This window comes from Zootoca vivipara, chromosome 7, assembly GCF_965207765.1.
Source record: "Zootoca vivipara chromosome 7, rZooViv2.hap1.1, whole genome shotgun sequence".
Classification (NCBI taxonomy): domain Eukaryota; kingdom Metazoa; phylum Chordata; class Lepidosauria; order Squamata; family Lacertidae; genus Zootoca; species Zootoca vivipara.
Genome location: NC_142590.1, coordinates 51,018,701 through 51,033,739, shown reverse-complemented (window position 1 = coordinate 51,033,739; position 15,039 = coordinate 51,018,701). Strand labels below are relative to the sequence as shown.

General features: G+C 44.1%; 1 protein-coding gene across 1 annotated transcript in view; it reads left to right on the top strand.

The window, feature by feature from the left end:
* The window catches only part of GRM4 (glutamate metabotropic receptor 4), a 38,846-nt gene that overhangs the window by 22,467 nt on the left and 1,340 nt on the right, over positions 1-15,039 (top strand). Inside the window, exon 2 of the mRNA XM_035122273.3 lies at positions 2,566-2,812. Within this exon, the coding sequence (XP_034978164.3) occupies positions 2,566-2,812 (247 nt within the window). The remainder of the gene's footprint in view (positions 1-2,565; positions 2,813-15,039) is intronic.

The following is a 15,039-nucleotide window of genomic DNA, read 5'->3' as shown; positions in this document are numbered from 1 at the left end:
GGGAGGCTTAAAATGGGAGGGGGGGTGTCCACCCATACAATGTTTCTGTGATCGCAATGTATCTCAGCTCCTTATTTGCTGCCATGGAATTAGTGTAAGAGGTGAGAGGATGAAGGAAGTGCAGCCAAGATGCCTTTGTGGATGCAACAAAAGGGAATGTTATGCAAAAATATCCCTTGTGCAACAGTGTGTCTTAGATTTGCAATACAACAAAGTATTATAAACACTCTGTAGCAGAGGTGGATAAGCTATGGCCCTCCACATGTTGCTGATTCTAGCTTCCTAGTTAGCATGGCCAAATAATTTGATGCGAGTTGGAGTCCACCAACCGCTCCTTTCTATAGCTATTCAGCACAGCTGCAACTTCTTATATACAGTATAACACAGTCTGCTAAAGCTTCATTGATCATTTGACAGCACCCAATTTTAATGAGGGTGGGCAAAATTTGAATTTGTGGATCTGCAAGTTGTTTATTTTTGGTGGTTATTTTCGTTCTGGTATGTTACTGTTACAGGAAATGAAAATGAAGCCTATAGGGTTGTGATCTGATAATGTTCTTGGCTTTATTTCAATTTTCTTTACTTTTGATTCTAATTCTTTAGAAACCCAAGCCGCATCCAGTCTGGCACTGCTACCATGTACATTAGAGAAAAACGTGAACTGCCAACAAACAAATGCTTAACTCTCCAAATATCCACTAAATTTAATGTTTCTACCATTTCAAAAAAGGTTTTGGGAATCCTTCCTTCCTTCATATCTTTTTTCTTGAAAATTCTGTCCATTTCTGTCCAATGGAGTCCCATCACAATGAAGTGACAGGACTCCATTGAAGTCCCCCATCACTATTACCCGTTCGTCCGCAAAATCTAACAGATCTGTTTCTAAGTTCCTGAATAAAAATGGTGTATTTTCATTTGGAGCGTATATTCCTACCAGAATTATTTTTTCTCCCTGTACATTAATTTGTACTACCAGTTTTCTCCCTTTATCATCTTTTTGAATCAGTTTTGGTTTAAGAGCAGGTTTAATATAGAATACCACACCACTTTTTGGTATTGCCTGCCGAAATAAATTACATCCCTAATTTTTTACTCATCAAAAAAAATTCATTTTTTTTGGCAACATGTGTTTCCTGGAGGCATATTACATCAAGATTTTGTTTTAAAATTTCGTGCTCCACCCTATTTCTCTTCACTTTGTTGTTCAGTCCATTTACATTCCAACTTAGTTTAAGATCTGCACATTAAATAGGGCAGAGTTTTGTTGTGTTTTCCTTCCATCCCATCTCTATACTCTGCCCTAATTAATGTACGATGAATAGTGTTGGACAGGCATTATTTCTGCAATAGCTGGCATTCTGAAGGCCCATGACACTGCAACCTTATGAGAACCAAGCAGGTGTAGATCTGGCCAATGTGGGATGAACTGGAAGATTATTTGGGAATCCTATGAATACCACCTTGAATTGCATCATAGAAGGAAAGTGAGGCTGTAAATGTAGTATCCTTTTCCTGAGTTATATTTTCAGATTTAAGTTATTGGATCAAGGGGGGGGTGCTTAAAACAGCCAAACTAGGGTGCATAAGAAATTCAATTCATTTCACTCTTTAAGGCAAACCTAGTTAATTGGCACTTTTCTGAAACAATTGACAAACCAAAACACAGTCCTCCACAGTGTGCATGAAAATGCATATGTTAGTGAAAATAGCAATAAAATGTTATATATTGGGTAAAACTTTACAAAACCATGTATATTAGGCAACATTCAATGTAAAAATATACATATTAAGGAACATTCACACTAAAATGCTTTGAAAATCATCTTATGGGTATGTAAATGAAGAGGATTGAATTTAAGATTAGAGGAATGAGAAACAGAAATTGACAGATTCACCAATTTCTATAACTAACACTAGTTTGTATGATGTATTTGTATTGGAAGGGGTAAGGTCATCCATAAGTTATGTGTGTCGTGAAAGCCACCCCTGGGGACCATTTTTGCTACTAGAAATAAATATTCAGTTACTTAATTCTTCTACTCAGATTAATTGAAACATGCTCATCTGGAAACAATGCCTTACAAGCTCCCTTAGGGAGCTGGGTATGTTTAGCCTGGAGAAGAGAAGGTTAAGGGGTGATATGATAGCCATGTTCAAATATATAAAAGAATGTCATATAGAAGAGGGTGAAAGGTTGTTTTCTGCTGCTCCAGAGAAACGGACACAGAGCAATGGATTCAAGCTACAAGAAATAAGATTCCTGACAGTAAGAGCTGTTCAACAGTGGAATTTGCTGCCAAGGAGTGTGGTGGAGTCTCCTTCTTTGGAGGTCTTTAAGCGGAGGCTTGACAGCCATCTGTCAGGAATGCTTTGATGGTGTTTCCTGCTTGGCAGGGGGTTGGACTGGATGGCCCTTGTGGTCTCTTCCAACTCTATGATTCTATGATCTCTTGCCTGGTTTTGCTCCAAGCAACTCTGCCCACAGAAAACAAAGGAACTTTCAGGTGGTTGTGATATTTTAGGAAGTAGGTTTCAGAGCTGAGTTTGTTTTCTTATGTTTTTCAGATGTACATTCAGACCACGACGTTGACCATCTCGGTGAGCCTAAGCGCCTCTGTCTCATTGGGTATGCTCTACATGCCCAAAGTCTACATCATCCTCTTCCACCCAGAGCAAAATGTGCCCAAACGAAAGCGTAGCCTCAAGGCAGTTGTGACAGCAGCCACAATGTCCAACAAATTTACTCAGAAAGCAGGCTTCCGCCCCAACGGAGAGGCCAAATCGGAACTGTGTGAAAATCTGGAAACACAAGGTAACCTTCTAAGCTCACCTGAGTCCATGTTGCCCTGCCCACTTTAAAACATCTTCCTCTAATTGTGAACTCAAGTAAAAAAAAACCTATAAGAGAGAGCAGTGTGCTCATATTGCAAAGGAGGGTGACAGAGCTCAAGAAAGTTGGCTAAATGAATTCATAGCCAAGGCATGAGGTTTCTGTGTTCTAGATTTGCAGCTCCATTTCTGAGCCATGTAACTGCACACTACCAATGCAATCATAACCTCTATAAGTTTTAAAGTATGGGAGGCCTATAATATTAAATTCACATGTTCAGAATAAAGGACATCTGACGGGTCTGTGGAAGGCACACAAAATAAAGGAGGATCCCTGGGGTGCACAGAAGTTAGATTGAAAGCTATAGAGCAGGCATCCCCGAATTACGGCCCTCCAGATGTTTTGGCCTACAACTACCATGATCCCTAGCTAACAGGAGCAGTGGTCGGGGAAGATGGGAACTGTAGTCCCAAACATCTGGAGGGCCGAAGTTTGGGGATGCCTGCTATAGAGGTTTCTGGATCTCAGGGGTTTAACAGTAGCAAAACAAAACAAAACAAGAAACCCTAGGTTGCTGAAGTCAATAAAGCTGGGGGTGGGTCAATAAAGCTGGGGGTGAACAGGAGTAAAATTGTGTATGAAGACCAAGTATATGCACAGAGGCACCTTGTGCAATGCTGTGTCCACCTTCCCGGGCTCCTAGTGTGTAGCTGCTTCCTTTAGGCTTGGTCCCACAAGCATAAAGTCTTCCAACCTGCTGATTTACAAAGTGATTTAAAGAAACCTTGTTTGGCATGTTGCCCTGCTTATGTCGTGTGTGGCACGCAGGAGATCACATAATCCTGCCAGTGGACCTGGAGGTCAAAAACATGTTCTGCCAAGCAAACAAGCACTCAATATCGGTCCTCCAGATGTTTTTGGCCTGCAACTCCCATGATCCCTAGCTAGCAAGACCAGCGATCAGGGATGGTGGGAATTGTAGTCTCAAAACATCTGGAGGGCCGAGGTTGAGGAAACCTGGGCTAATGTTTCTGACCTGTGCTGTTTCCCCAGTGAACATTGATAATACCCTGATTGCTATTTCCTCTGGCTGTGCTGTTTCCTGCAAATATCATCTTTGAGAGTAATTAAACACTCTGGTGGATTTTCAGTGAGCATAGGAAGCAAACACCTATGGGAAGGAAAGGGTTACAATGTTGCAGTCCTGATCAGAATCAGGCCCCTGCACAACTGCTTGTTTCCTATAAAACGAAAGCGTCCAGTGCTACACATACTTTAAAAAATGCAATGCATAGTTTGATGTTAAATGCTTAAATGTGTAAATGTGTACATTAAGATGTGAATGCTCAGTGTAATGTGCAGCTTGACTCTTATAGTTTCAGTATATGTATGCGGTACGTTCCGCCAAACCTAGAACAAACACAAGAGAAATTGGGCATATTCCCCTCCTTAGAAATCTGTTTCCATGGCAACCCTCCCCTTTCTCCCTTGGGATGGGAACCCTTGTGAAATTCAGCAGTGCTTAGAAGAATGGCAAAACCAGCACAGCCTGATGTTCTGAAGTACCAATTACCTGGAACTCCCGTTGCTTTCAATGGAGGCTGCAGAGCTCATTGCCTTTGAAAGAGAGAGAGAGTGTGTGTACCCTCTGAAATAGGCATGGGTGCAAATCCTGAAAAAAACCAAAACACCACTCGAAATTACGGGAAATCTAAATGTTATATTTGCACGCTTGGCTTCAGCTTACCATAGCCGTGGAAAACTGGGTGGCAGTAGTACAGTAACATAGCTGTAAACTTTAGGATTTTTAAAAAAGGGATCACTTGCCGTGTGCTGCCGGAAATCGCCTCTGCGTATGCCTGGGCATGCGTAAAAGCGATTTTCAGTGCCGGCTATGCCCATGTCCGGGGCACTGGAAATCGGTTCTGACATGCACAGAAGCGAAGCAACTTCGAGTACCAGGCTGCCTGTGTCTGCATGTCTGGGCACCGAAAATCGCTTCTGTGCATGTCCAGACATGTGCAGAAGTGATTTCCGGTGCCCAGACATGGGCAGAGCGGCACCGAAAATTGGTTCTGCGCATGTCTGGGCATGCGCAGAGGCAATTTCCAGCAGCACTTGGCAAGTGAGTGAGCAGCCAGCCACCGAGCGAGATGTTTTACCAGACGGCGGCTGGCTGCTCGCTCGTGGGGGGCGGGGACCGAGTGGAGCCTCCCTGGCCGGCAGGGAGGGAGAGGAGCTGCTTCCTTTAAAATCCGGGAGATTTACGGGATATTTTACCATCTGGGCTGCCAGCGGGAAATGGATTGAAATAAGGGGTTTTCCCGCAAAAAAACGGGAGGGTTGACAGCTACGCAGTAATGTTGTTGACTTCTGTAATTGAGTTGGACTTGCAGAGAGGAACTTTTTATAGGGCACAGCAGCATGCTGACCCACACACACACACTCCCAGAAAGCCCCCATATAGTTATTTCCCCATGTTCTTACATTGGGGCTGGGGGGAGAGAGTTGCACTATCTGTTAAGGGAAAGGGAAGGGAAACTCAAAGCAGAACTTCCGTTTTTGGCAGCAGCCCAAGTTCAGCTCTCTCCATAAATGGACACTTGAACCAGTAGCTGAAGTTTTCTTGAGAGCAATTCAATACCCATGCTCTGTTGCCAAGTGTCTCAATATGCTCTTCCATTTCAGCCCCTCTCTGAGTTAGCAACAGGGCAAATGCTCCCACTTGGACTTAGAATTTAGCAAAGACATCTGAGCTGCTTTTCTCACAATTGGGAAAATAGTTGGGCTACTTCTGAGCTCAGTTTGGACTCTGTCACACCTTGATGATGTCATTTGCAGCACAGGCGGGTCTGATTCTGCCTTTAGCCTCCCTTTGAACTTCCACACTTCCTCCTTGCTTGCACACACACCTAGTGGTGCAATGGAGAAAGGGGTTTTTTTCTCCCCCACCTCATTCTCCCATCCCATTTCTGCCACTGCAAGAACAGAAATCTAGGTAAGCAGAATAAGCTGGGGTTAAGACATTCAGTGATATTACTGCATTATTACATCTATGTGCTACTTCTATTCATGGTGGTTTTCAATATGTCTTTCTTCATACATAAGTCCTGAACACTTGTGTCTTGATATAATAATAATAATAATAATAATAATAATAATAATAATAATAATAATAATTTTTATTTATACCCCGTCCTCCCCAGTCAAAACCAGGCTCAGGGCAGCTAACACCAATAAAATTACAATAAGACATAAAAGAAAACAAATTAATTAACATACAAATTAAACTACAATTTTAAAATTTAGAATTTAAAGATGCAGCCTCATTTTAAGTAGTCCATAAATCAAAACCATGAGGGAGGAAAACACAGGGGTCAGACTGAATCCAACCCAAAGGCCAGGCAGAACAGCTCTGCCTTGCAGGCCCTGCGGAAAGATGACAAATCCCGCAGGGCCCTGGTCTCCTGTGAAAGAGCGTTCCACCAAGTTGGAGCCAATACTGAAAAGGCCTTGGCCCTAGTTGAGGCCAATCTAGCCACCTTATGGCTCGGGATCTCCAGAATATTGTTGTTTGTGGACCTTAAGGTCCTCCGCGGGGCATACCAGGAGAGGCGGTCCCGTAGGGCTTTAAAGGTCAAAACCAGCACTTTAAACCTGATCCTGTACTCCACCGGGAGCCAGTGCAGCTGGTAAAGCACTGGATGAATGTGATCCTGTGGCCGGGACCCCGTAAGGAGCCTCGCCACGGCATTCTGTACCCACTGGAGTTTCTGGGTCAGGGCGAGAGAGGTAAGGGACCAACTGCTTGATATGCATGCAATGCCACCTAGAAAGGGTTAGCAGGTGCAAGTTTGGGTCACTGGCTTCTAGATTTTGCTAAATGTAGCTTTTTGGGAGCTGGGAATAACTTGCCTGCATAACCCTTCCTAAATGAGTCACACATATTTTTTGATATTTTATCAGAAAAACACTTGTAAGGAAACGATCCATCTTCTTTCATGGCCTCCCCAGTAACAAAAGAAGCTTGCTGAAAATTATCCATTCTCTGCAATTTAAAATGAACATACATATCCTACCACATTATGAATCAGACCCTTCATATCAAAGGCAGAAGGAAACCTGTCAAAACTATCCCAGGAGAATAGACAGCACTACCGGCAGCAGCAGCACTCCCAGTATATAAATAAAATAATAAAATAATAATAATAATACCCCACCCATCTGGCTGGGTTTCCCCAGCCACTCTGGGCGGCTCCCAATCAAATGTTAAAAACACAATACAGCATTAAACATTAAAAACTTCCCTAAACAGGGCTGCCTTCAGATGTCTTCTAAAAGCCAGAAAGTTGTTTATTTCCTTGTCATCCGATGGGAGGGTGTTCCACAGGGCTGGTGCCACTACTGAGAAGGTCCTCAGCCTGGTTCCCTGTAACTTCACTTCTCTCAGGGAGGGAACCAACAGAAGGCCCTCGGCGCTGGATCTCAGTGTCCTGGCTGAATGATGGGGGTGGAGACGCTCCTTCAGGTATACAGGACTGAGGCTGTTTAAGGCCTTAAAGGTCAGCACCAACACTTTGAATTGTGCTGGGAAACGTACTGGGAGCCAATGCAGGTCTTCCTGGACTGGTGTTATGTGGTCTTGGCGGCCACTCCCAGTCACCAGTCTAGCTGCCGCATTCTGGATTAATTGCAGTTTCTGAGTCACCTTCAAAGGTAGCCCCACGTAGAGCGCATTGCAGTAGTCCAAGCAGGATCTTCCATCATATTAATTCATGGTTGTGAATTTATGGGGGGGGGGAATATTCCCATCTATGGGAAAACCTCCCATTTGTCTTTCTTTTCTTTTCTTTCCCCCCGAAAAATTTACTGCCAGCACAGATTGTGGACAAAATAGCTGTAGGCTGTGAGCCATATGAGGTTACAAAAGCTCTTCCAACTCATCCCACTGGTATAGCACATGCTGTCATATAATAATAAATAACTCATGTGGCCTTATGCACTGGAGCGTCACTGTGGTTTTCTTCCTGCCTCCATACCACAACCGGCAGCTGCATGAATGGCAGAGCTAACTGGAGAATTCTGCTCTTTTATACTGAATTTCTCATCTCCTCTTATGAAAACAGTCTACTGTGAGGCAAAAGGCCTTGGGCACCTCCTGCATGTTTTGTAGACCAGATGCACATCAACAAAGAAGACAACCCACCCTCCTTTCATATTTGCCTTGCTCTGGGTCCTTAGCATCCTTCTTGCAAAAGCCTCTCTTCTTTTCATCCTGCTGCCGCGATGCTTGTCAGGTGGCTGTCGGCATCTGAAGGTTGCAAGAAACATAGTACTAGTGTCCCTGCTGTCTAAAGTTCCTGCTGGGGCATGTTACAGATCTACTCTGTTGCTGCAGACACTGGAGGAAACGGGGTGGTGATGGCCCAGCAGAGGTCCTCCACTTCTCCATCCGTAAAGCTGTGAGCAGTCAGCAGGCAGGAAGATTCACAGGGAACAAAAGGCTCCATCTTAGAATTTTTTCAGACCTTTTGCTTACAGAGAATCCGAGAAAATGTATTTTCTGGCCTAACAGTCCACGAGCATTGCTTATGCAAGCCCCTACTGTGTGACTCTCTCTATAGTAACCAAACTCTAAAAGGGAGGAGGTTGTCTAGCAGCTTTGTACTGTTTTAATAGCTACATTTCCACTGGCTTAATCCTCAGTGTTTGTCCCTCTCTTCTGTCTTCCTCCAGCTTCCCTAACAGTCTGCTGGTGGGTTTCCATTTAATCGGATTATGAGTCACCCATATCAATAAACTTGCCTTTACTGTGTACTTTGAGATCTTAAGATGAAAGGTGCTAGGTGCCTGTAAATTACTGTTGCCATTACAAAAGCTTCCTGACTTTGGCCTGCTTTGGCTGATTATGTGTGAAGCTCCCTTAGTATATCTCTGACCCGCACTGAAAACAACTGGGCATCAGTGTAGAGACAGATTTAAGGGGACAAGGCTGCCATCCTTCAAACTAAATAAACAAAGGAAATAAGGGAAGGTATCAAATGTGGGAAAGCAAGCAGGGAGGCCTCAAAAGGTGCACAGAAGGCCAATTTATTGCACAACACATTTTGAGTATTAACATTTTTCCTTAGGGGCGATTCTGGATGAGACTCTTAAGCCTCTTAAAGCTGTTCCCTCTTCAAACTGTAACAATCTGAAGAGGTGAAATTTTATCAGCTAGCGATGCTTTTAGATAGTATGTGAACAAACATCCAACAAATTAGACATCAAAGTTATAGTAACATTATCGTTACCATGCATGTGGAGTGTGAATCTGGTATCCTGCAATCGCATCGTTGCACAACTATTGAGAGCTATTAGATGAATCTCCTTCTTTGGAGATTAATCTCCTCCTTTGGAGGTATTTAAGCAGAGGCTTGACAGGCATATGTCAATAATGCTTTGATGGTGTTTCCTGCTTGGCAGGGGGCTGGACTGGATGGCCCTTGTGGTCTCTTCCAACTCTATGATTCTATGATTCTATGAATCATAATAAAAGCCAATTTAAAGAAAACTCAGGTTATGCAGGCCTGTAGTAAGGCATGGCTTGTTTTGAGCCAAGGGTGGTCAATGTGTGTTGAGTTTTATGCCATGGAGTAATCTTTGTGGAAAGGCTAAAACATGGGGCTTTATAGTTTATAAGAAAAATACAACACAGATTCAGATGTTTGAAAACAACTTTGACAACCTGTTGAAAAGTGGCATATCAATAATTCAAGTTTATAAATGTATGCATGGTGTGGTGAAATTGGACAGAGAGTATTCTCTTTCTCTCATTTGGAATCATCCAAAGAAATTGGTTGACAATAGATTCAGGACAAGCTAAAGAAAGTATCATACACTTCAGGACAAGCTAAAGAAAGTATCATTCACAGTATCATACACTTAACTTTGCCACCAATGGGAAAGTTTGCTTCAGGTTAAGTACACTTCAGGTTAAGTAGGGACTTCCAGAACCAATTACACTCATACTTCGGGTTAAGTACGCTTCAGGTTGAGTACTCCACGGACCGTCTGGAATGGATTAATCCACTTTCCATTACTTTCAATGGGAAAGTTCGCTTCAGGTTAAGTACGCTTCAGGTTAAGTCAGGGCCGTCTTAAGCACCTCTGGCGCCCTGGTGCCATGGTGCGGCGGATCACTCCAGCACCCTTCGTCCCATTTCCCAGCACGGCGGGCGGGCGGGCAGGTGCAGCGCGGCTGCCGAGGGCGCTGCTGCACGGCGGGCGGGCTCAGCGCGCAGCGCTACTGCCAAGGGCACTGCTGCGTGGAAGAGCGGTTGGCAGGCGGGCACAGCTGTGATGCGCCCCCCTGGCGGGCCGGCGCCGTGGCGCCCTGCGCCACCCAGCCTGGCCATAGGGCCAGCCTTGGGTTAAGTACAGGCTTCCGGAACCAATTGTGTACTTAAACCGAGGTATCACTGTAATTCGATAGGATCTAATGAAGTTTTATTTAAGAGTGGACACACCACTGCTTCCTTCAGCTCCCCTGGGAATGTCCTCGTGCCAAGGGACAAATTGATAATTTCAACCAGAGGGATCCACGCGACGTCTGGACATGCCCTAATCAGCCAAGATGGGCATGGATCAAGGAGGCAAGTGGTGGGCCTGCCTACTTGGAGGAATCTATCCACATCAGCAGGGAGTATCTGATCAAATTGTTCCAACACTGGACCCAAAGACAGTCGAGAGGCCTCCAGTTCTATTACTGTATCTAAATTGGCAGGGAGGTCACGGTGGAGTAACAGGACTTTCTCCTGTTAATACAGTGTATCTGAAGAAGTGTGCATGCACACGAAAGCTCATACCAAAATATAAACTTAGTTGGTCTTTAAGGTGCTACTGAAGGAATTTTTTTATCCTGTTAATACAGTATATGTATTATTGTACACCTGAGTTGGTTGGCAAACTGTATTACAAAATTCAGAAAAGCATGAATTGCAAAGGATGACTGTGTTTCAATTCACATTTTGCCTTTAAATGCAAACTGGACTGAGCTATTCACTAGTCTGTAGCTAAGTGTTGTTTCGTGTTCAGGCAGTACGCCTCTGAACACCAAGTGCTGGAGGGGGGCAAATAGCAGGGGATGCTGTTGCTATGCCTTGCTTGTCAGCTTCCCAGAAGCTTCTGGTTAGTCATTGTGGGAAACAAAACACAGGGCTCTTTTGGCATTCTTAAAACAGAAAGAAATAATCAGGAAGAGAACACATTTGAAGTTAGGGAGAAGACCCTCCTGTCAAGTCAAGTAAACATAGCCAGTCTATACAGATGTGGGATTAAAGAGAAGGGCCCCCATGCAGAAATTAACTGCTAGGAGCATCATGCATAATTAGCATATGCAGACCATGGGGAAAGGGCTCTGCATACAAAATGGAGCAGATGGCAGAGACTCATGTCATCCTCTCCCCTCCTCTTACCACTTTGTGCAGGGAAGAGTAGTAATGAGCTGTTCAGTGGTATACCGTGGTTTGCGGGCACCCAGGGTGGGGCAGGTGTTGCTCCCCCGGTGGACTGTGAAGTTGGGGTGGAGGTGAATGCCAGGGACCCCTCCCCCCTTGGGCACTTTGCTGCCTTTCTTCCTCCTCAGTGGGCACCCCTAGTAATTTAGAACCCTTCTCTTCCACAATTCTTCTAAACCATGCAAGGAACTCACTTGAATAGGAGAGTTTCCCTGCTTTAGAAGTTCAGCCCTCAACATCTTGCAAAGTGAGGTGGGGGCGGCAGGAGTGGCAACATAAGCACATTGTTCTAAATAATAAGGCATTATTTAGAACAACGGAACCTATTACCGTATGTTTACAGTCATACCTCGGTTTAAGTAAGCCTCGGTTTGAGTATTTTCAGTTTAAGTACTCCGAGGACCCGTCTGGAATGGATTAATCCACTTTCCATTACTTTCAATGGGAAAGTTCACTTCAGGTTAAGTACGCTTCAGTTTAAGTACTCCACAGACCGTCTGGAACGGATTAATCCACTTTCCATTACTTTCAATGGGAAAGTTCGCTTCAGGTTAAGTACGCTTTAGGTTAAGAACAGACTTCCAGAACCAATTGTGTTTGTAAACCGAGGTACCACTGTACCAGAAAAGCCAAGTTGTTCCCTGGTAGGCCACTTACTTTTGAAAGGCCCAGGTGGGGGTCGAGGCAAGGTAAAATGCAGACATGATGACTCTGTGGGATGGCTTTTGATGGGCAGGAGAGGATATATTAATTGCAATTTATCACTCCAGTCTCCCATGTATGTGGACTAAACATAATTTTAAAATCCTGTTCTTGGAAGCAAAATAGAAGCTTTGGCAGCAAAGTCTCCCTTTCTGAGCATGTCCAGGTAACAAAGTAAACTGGCTTTTCCATTCCTATGCAGCTTAACCAGGCTTGTAAAGTAAGTTTTGAAATTAGATTCACTTAATCTTCTTGCATTGGTTCACAGCAAAGGCAGCAGTAAAAAGCATGCAAGTAAAATACTGATGTTTACTATATAACCAGTTTCAGGCAAGCAGAAACACATCTGCCTCTTGTTGGTTGAAGAAATGAGGAGAGAGAGAGAGAGAGAGAGAGAGAGAGAGAGAGAGAGAGAGAGAGAGAGAGAGGAAGAAGGATTTATATTTCTCGTTTCTTCCTACCACTGAAAACAGGAAATGACATCACACAGAGCTCTCTCTCTACCATAGGAGCAAACTAATGGGGCAGTGGTCCCTTCAGCCCCCTCAATAAAATATTTGAAGGGGCTGGGGGGCCCTAAGGTTGATGGGCATTGCCATTCAAATTGTGTGTCTGATTATATGTGACTGATCATGTGACTGATCAGACACATCATGTGACTGATTATATGGAGTGAGTCTTACCTGGGCCCCCAATATTTTATTCAAGTTGGCACCCATGCTCTCTAGCAATTACATTCCAATGGTCCGAATCTGCCTGTCTAGAATATAGCTGCCAAGTTTTCCCTTTTCTCGTGAGGAAGCCTATTCAGCATGAGGGAATCTCCCTTTAAAAAAGGGAGAACTTGGCAGCTATGGTCTAGAAATTTTCAGATCTGTGGTAGTTGGTCCCTAAATTTGCTATCTATCAAAAGTATACATTTGTTGAATTTGACTGACATCTACCAGAGACTCAGCATTCACAGTTGCCTCTGGGGCTTGGCTGAACGTTGGTCAAGCCATGACTTTTTGTCATCTTCCATTGTCACCACACTCCTCAGTGCTAGGAAGGGTTGGACCTGTTTCTCTGCACTTGGCAGTGAAAAGCAGCTCACTAGTGAGCAACACAGAGAACGAAGCCATTTTCCAGCCTGCGGTACCTTGTACTCGCATGTGCTTCACGTTTGGAATGCGACAACTCAGCCCAAATGTAAGCTGGCATGACGGGCTATACAAATGCCAAGGCAGCTTGTGGGAGAATATCAGAGACTGATCACATTGTTAACACCAAGGACAGGAGATGCTTTGGAGTTGTCAGCATGGGAAGGAAGGGACATTTTTCACTCTGTCAGTGGCAGGCCACGTATCTTTAAATAAACAAGAGAATAAATAATTTACAGAGCTTGATTGCAGGCAGATTGGCTATGAAAACACTGTGGCTAACAAATAGCGCTGTCAGCTCTGATTTCTTATGGCCCATCTAATCGTTATCTGAGGATAACAGTGCCTGAAATCTTCAATAAGGTTCATTTGTCAGGGAGGCATCATCGCAGGTGGAGAAAAAGCAGCACCATTCAGCTTGTGCTGCCTGCATTAGCCTTGTCAGGCAGGGGGCTGGGGAGATCCCAGGGACGCTGCATAGATGGTGCACTGTTAGAAATTAAATACTGGCACCCCTCTGCCAGTTAGCAATATGGGGAGTGACAGGAGTCCACCGCTGCAGAGCTAGTAAGAGAAAGAGAATTTGGCTTGTATATAGTGATGTGGTTGCAGAATAAGAAAAAAACACCAGGAAATTCTAGTCTGCTTTTTAAAACTCGATTTGTGTTGGCATCTAGAGTTGACTTGCCTAGATCACATGACAACATAAGACCTTCCCCCACTGGATCAGACCAAAGGTCCAACTAATTCAGGAGCCTGCTTCTCAGAGCCACAAACTGTATGTCTGCATAATAAACATATCTCAGGTCCCCACCTCCTTTAGTAACACACTCCTTTTTCTAACACACACACACACACACACACACACGCCTTTTCTCATAGGGAAGATGCTCCAACATCCTCACCAATTTGGTCAACCTTTTCAGTACCTTCCCAGCTCAGATTTGAGACTGGATGACTGGAACTGCACACTGTATCCCAAATGTGGATGCACCAAAGTTTTTAACATCAGCATTACAATACTGGCCTTTAGTTTTCACATTAGCACTGGGAATTTTATTTTTTTATTTTTTGCAGAGCACACCAGGCAGGTAAGGAGACAGCAGCAATATCTAGTGTTTGGGTCTCTGTCCCTCATTAACTTTGAGAAGACTCCTTGCTAGTGTGGCTACATGTGAAATCTATCACAAGACTGAAGCTGCTCCACCCATCCATTTTAAGCCTTCTGGTACTCAAAATGTGACTAATTTCCACCCTTCTTTATCTGGAGTAATATGAGGAGGATCAGGGGACCGGCTCTCCTGTTCTAATGTCCATAAGGGAGGTTAATCTGTTATCTTGCAAAAGTCAGCTTCCTGTCTGGAAGTGGGTATTTAATTAAGAGCAACTCATGACAGACTCCAGTGCCTGAAGTAAAACCAGGGAAATGATTTCTTTTTTCTTTTCTCCCTTCTTTTATCTTTTGCAGTTTAATGCGTATTACACCCCAGGGGAGAAGTAAATTGCTCAGTGCAAGCCCTATTCTCCAAACACTACTGCTCATACGAATCTTACATTGCCTTTGCTCAGTTCTATCAGTCTCTCTGATTCTCCCCTAATAGGTGGGGTTGAGCTGTGAAAAATTCTCCCCAGGACTAAGCCAGGCTCCACAATGTTAGGGTTGGGGGATTTATTTATTTATTGGATTGGGCTTTTCTTATCTCCACCAATACAGAGGAAGGCAGTTCAACCCAAGATGAGCTGGTCTCTTTAAGAGATCTGTAGGTTCTTTGCCGAAAATGGTCTAAAAGTCAGTCCGGGACCATTAAGTCAGACCTCTGTGAGAACAGGGGAAGGATAGTGACCTGGAGGTTAAAGAATGTCCATATTT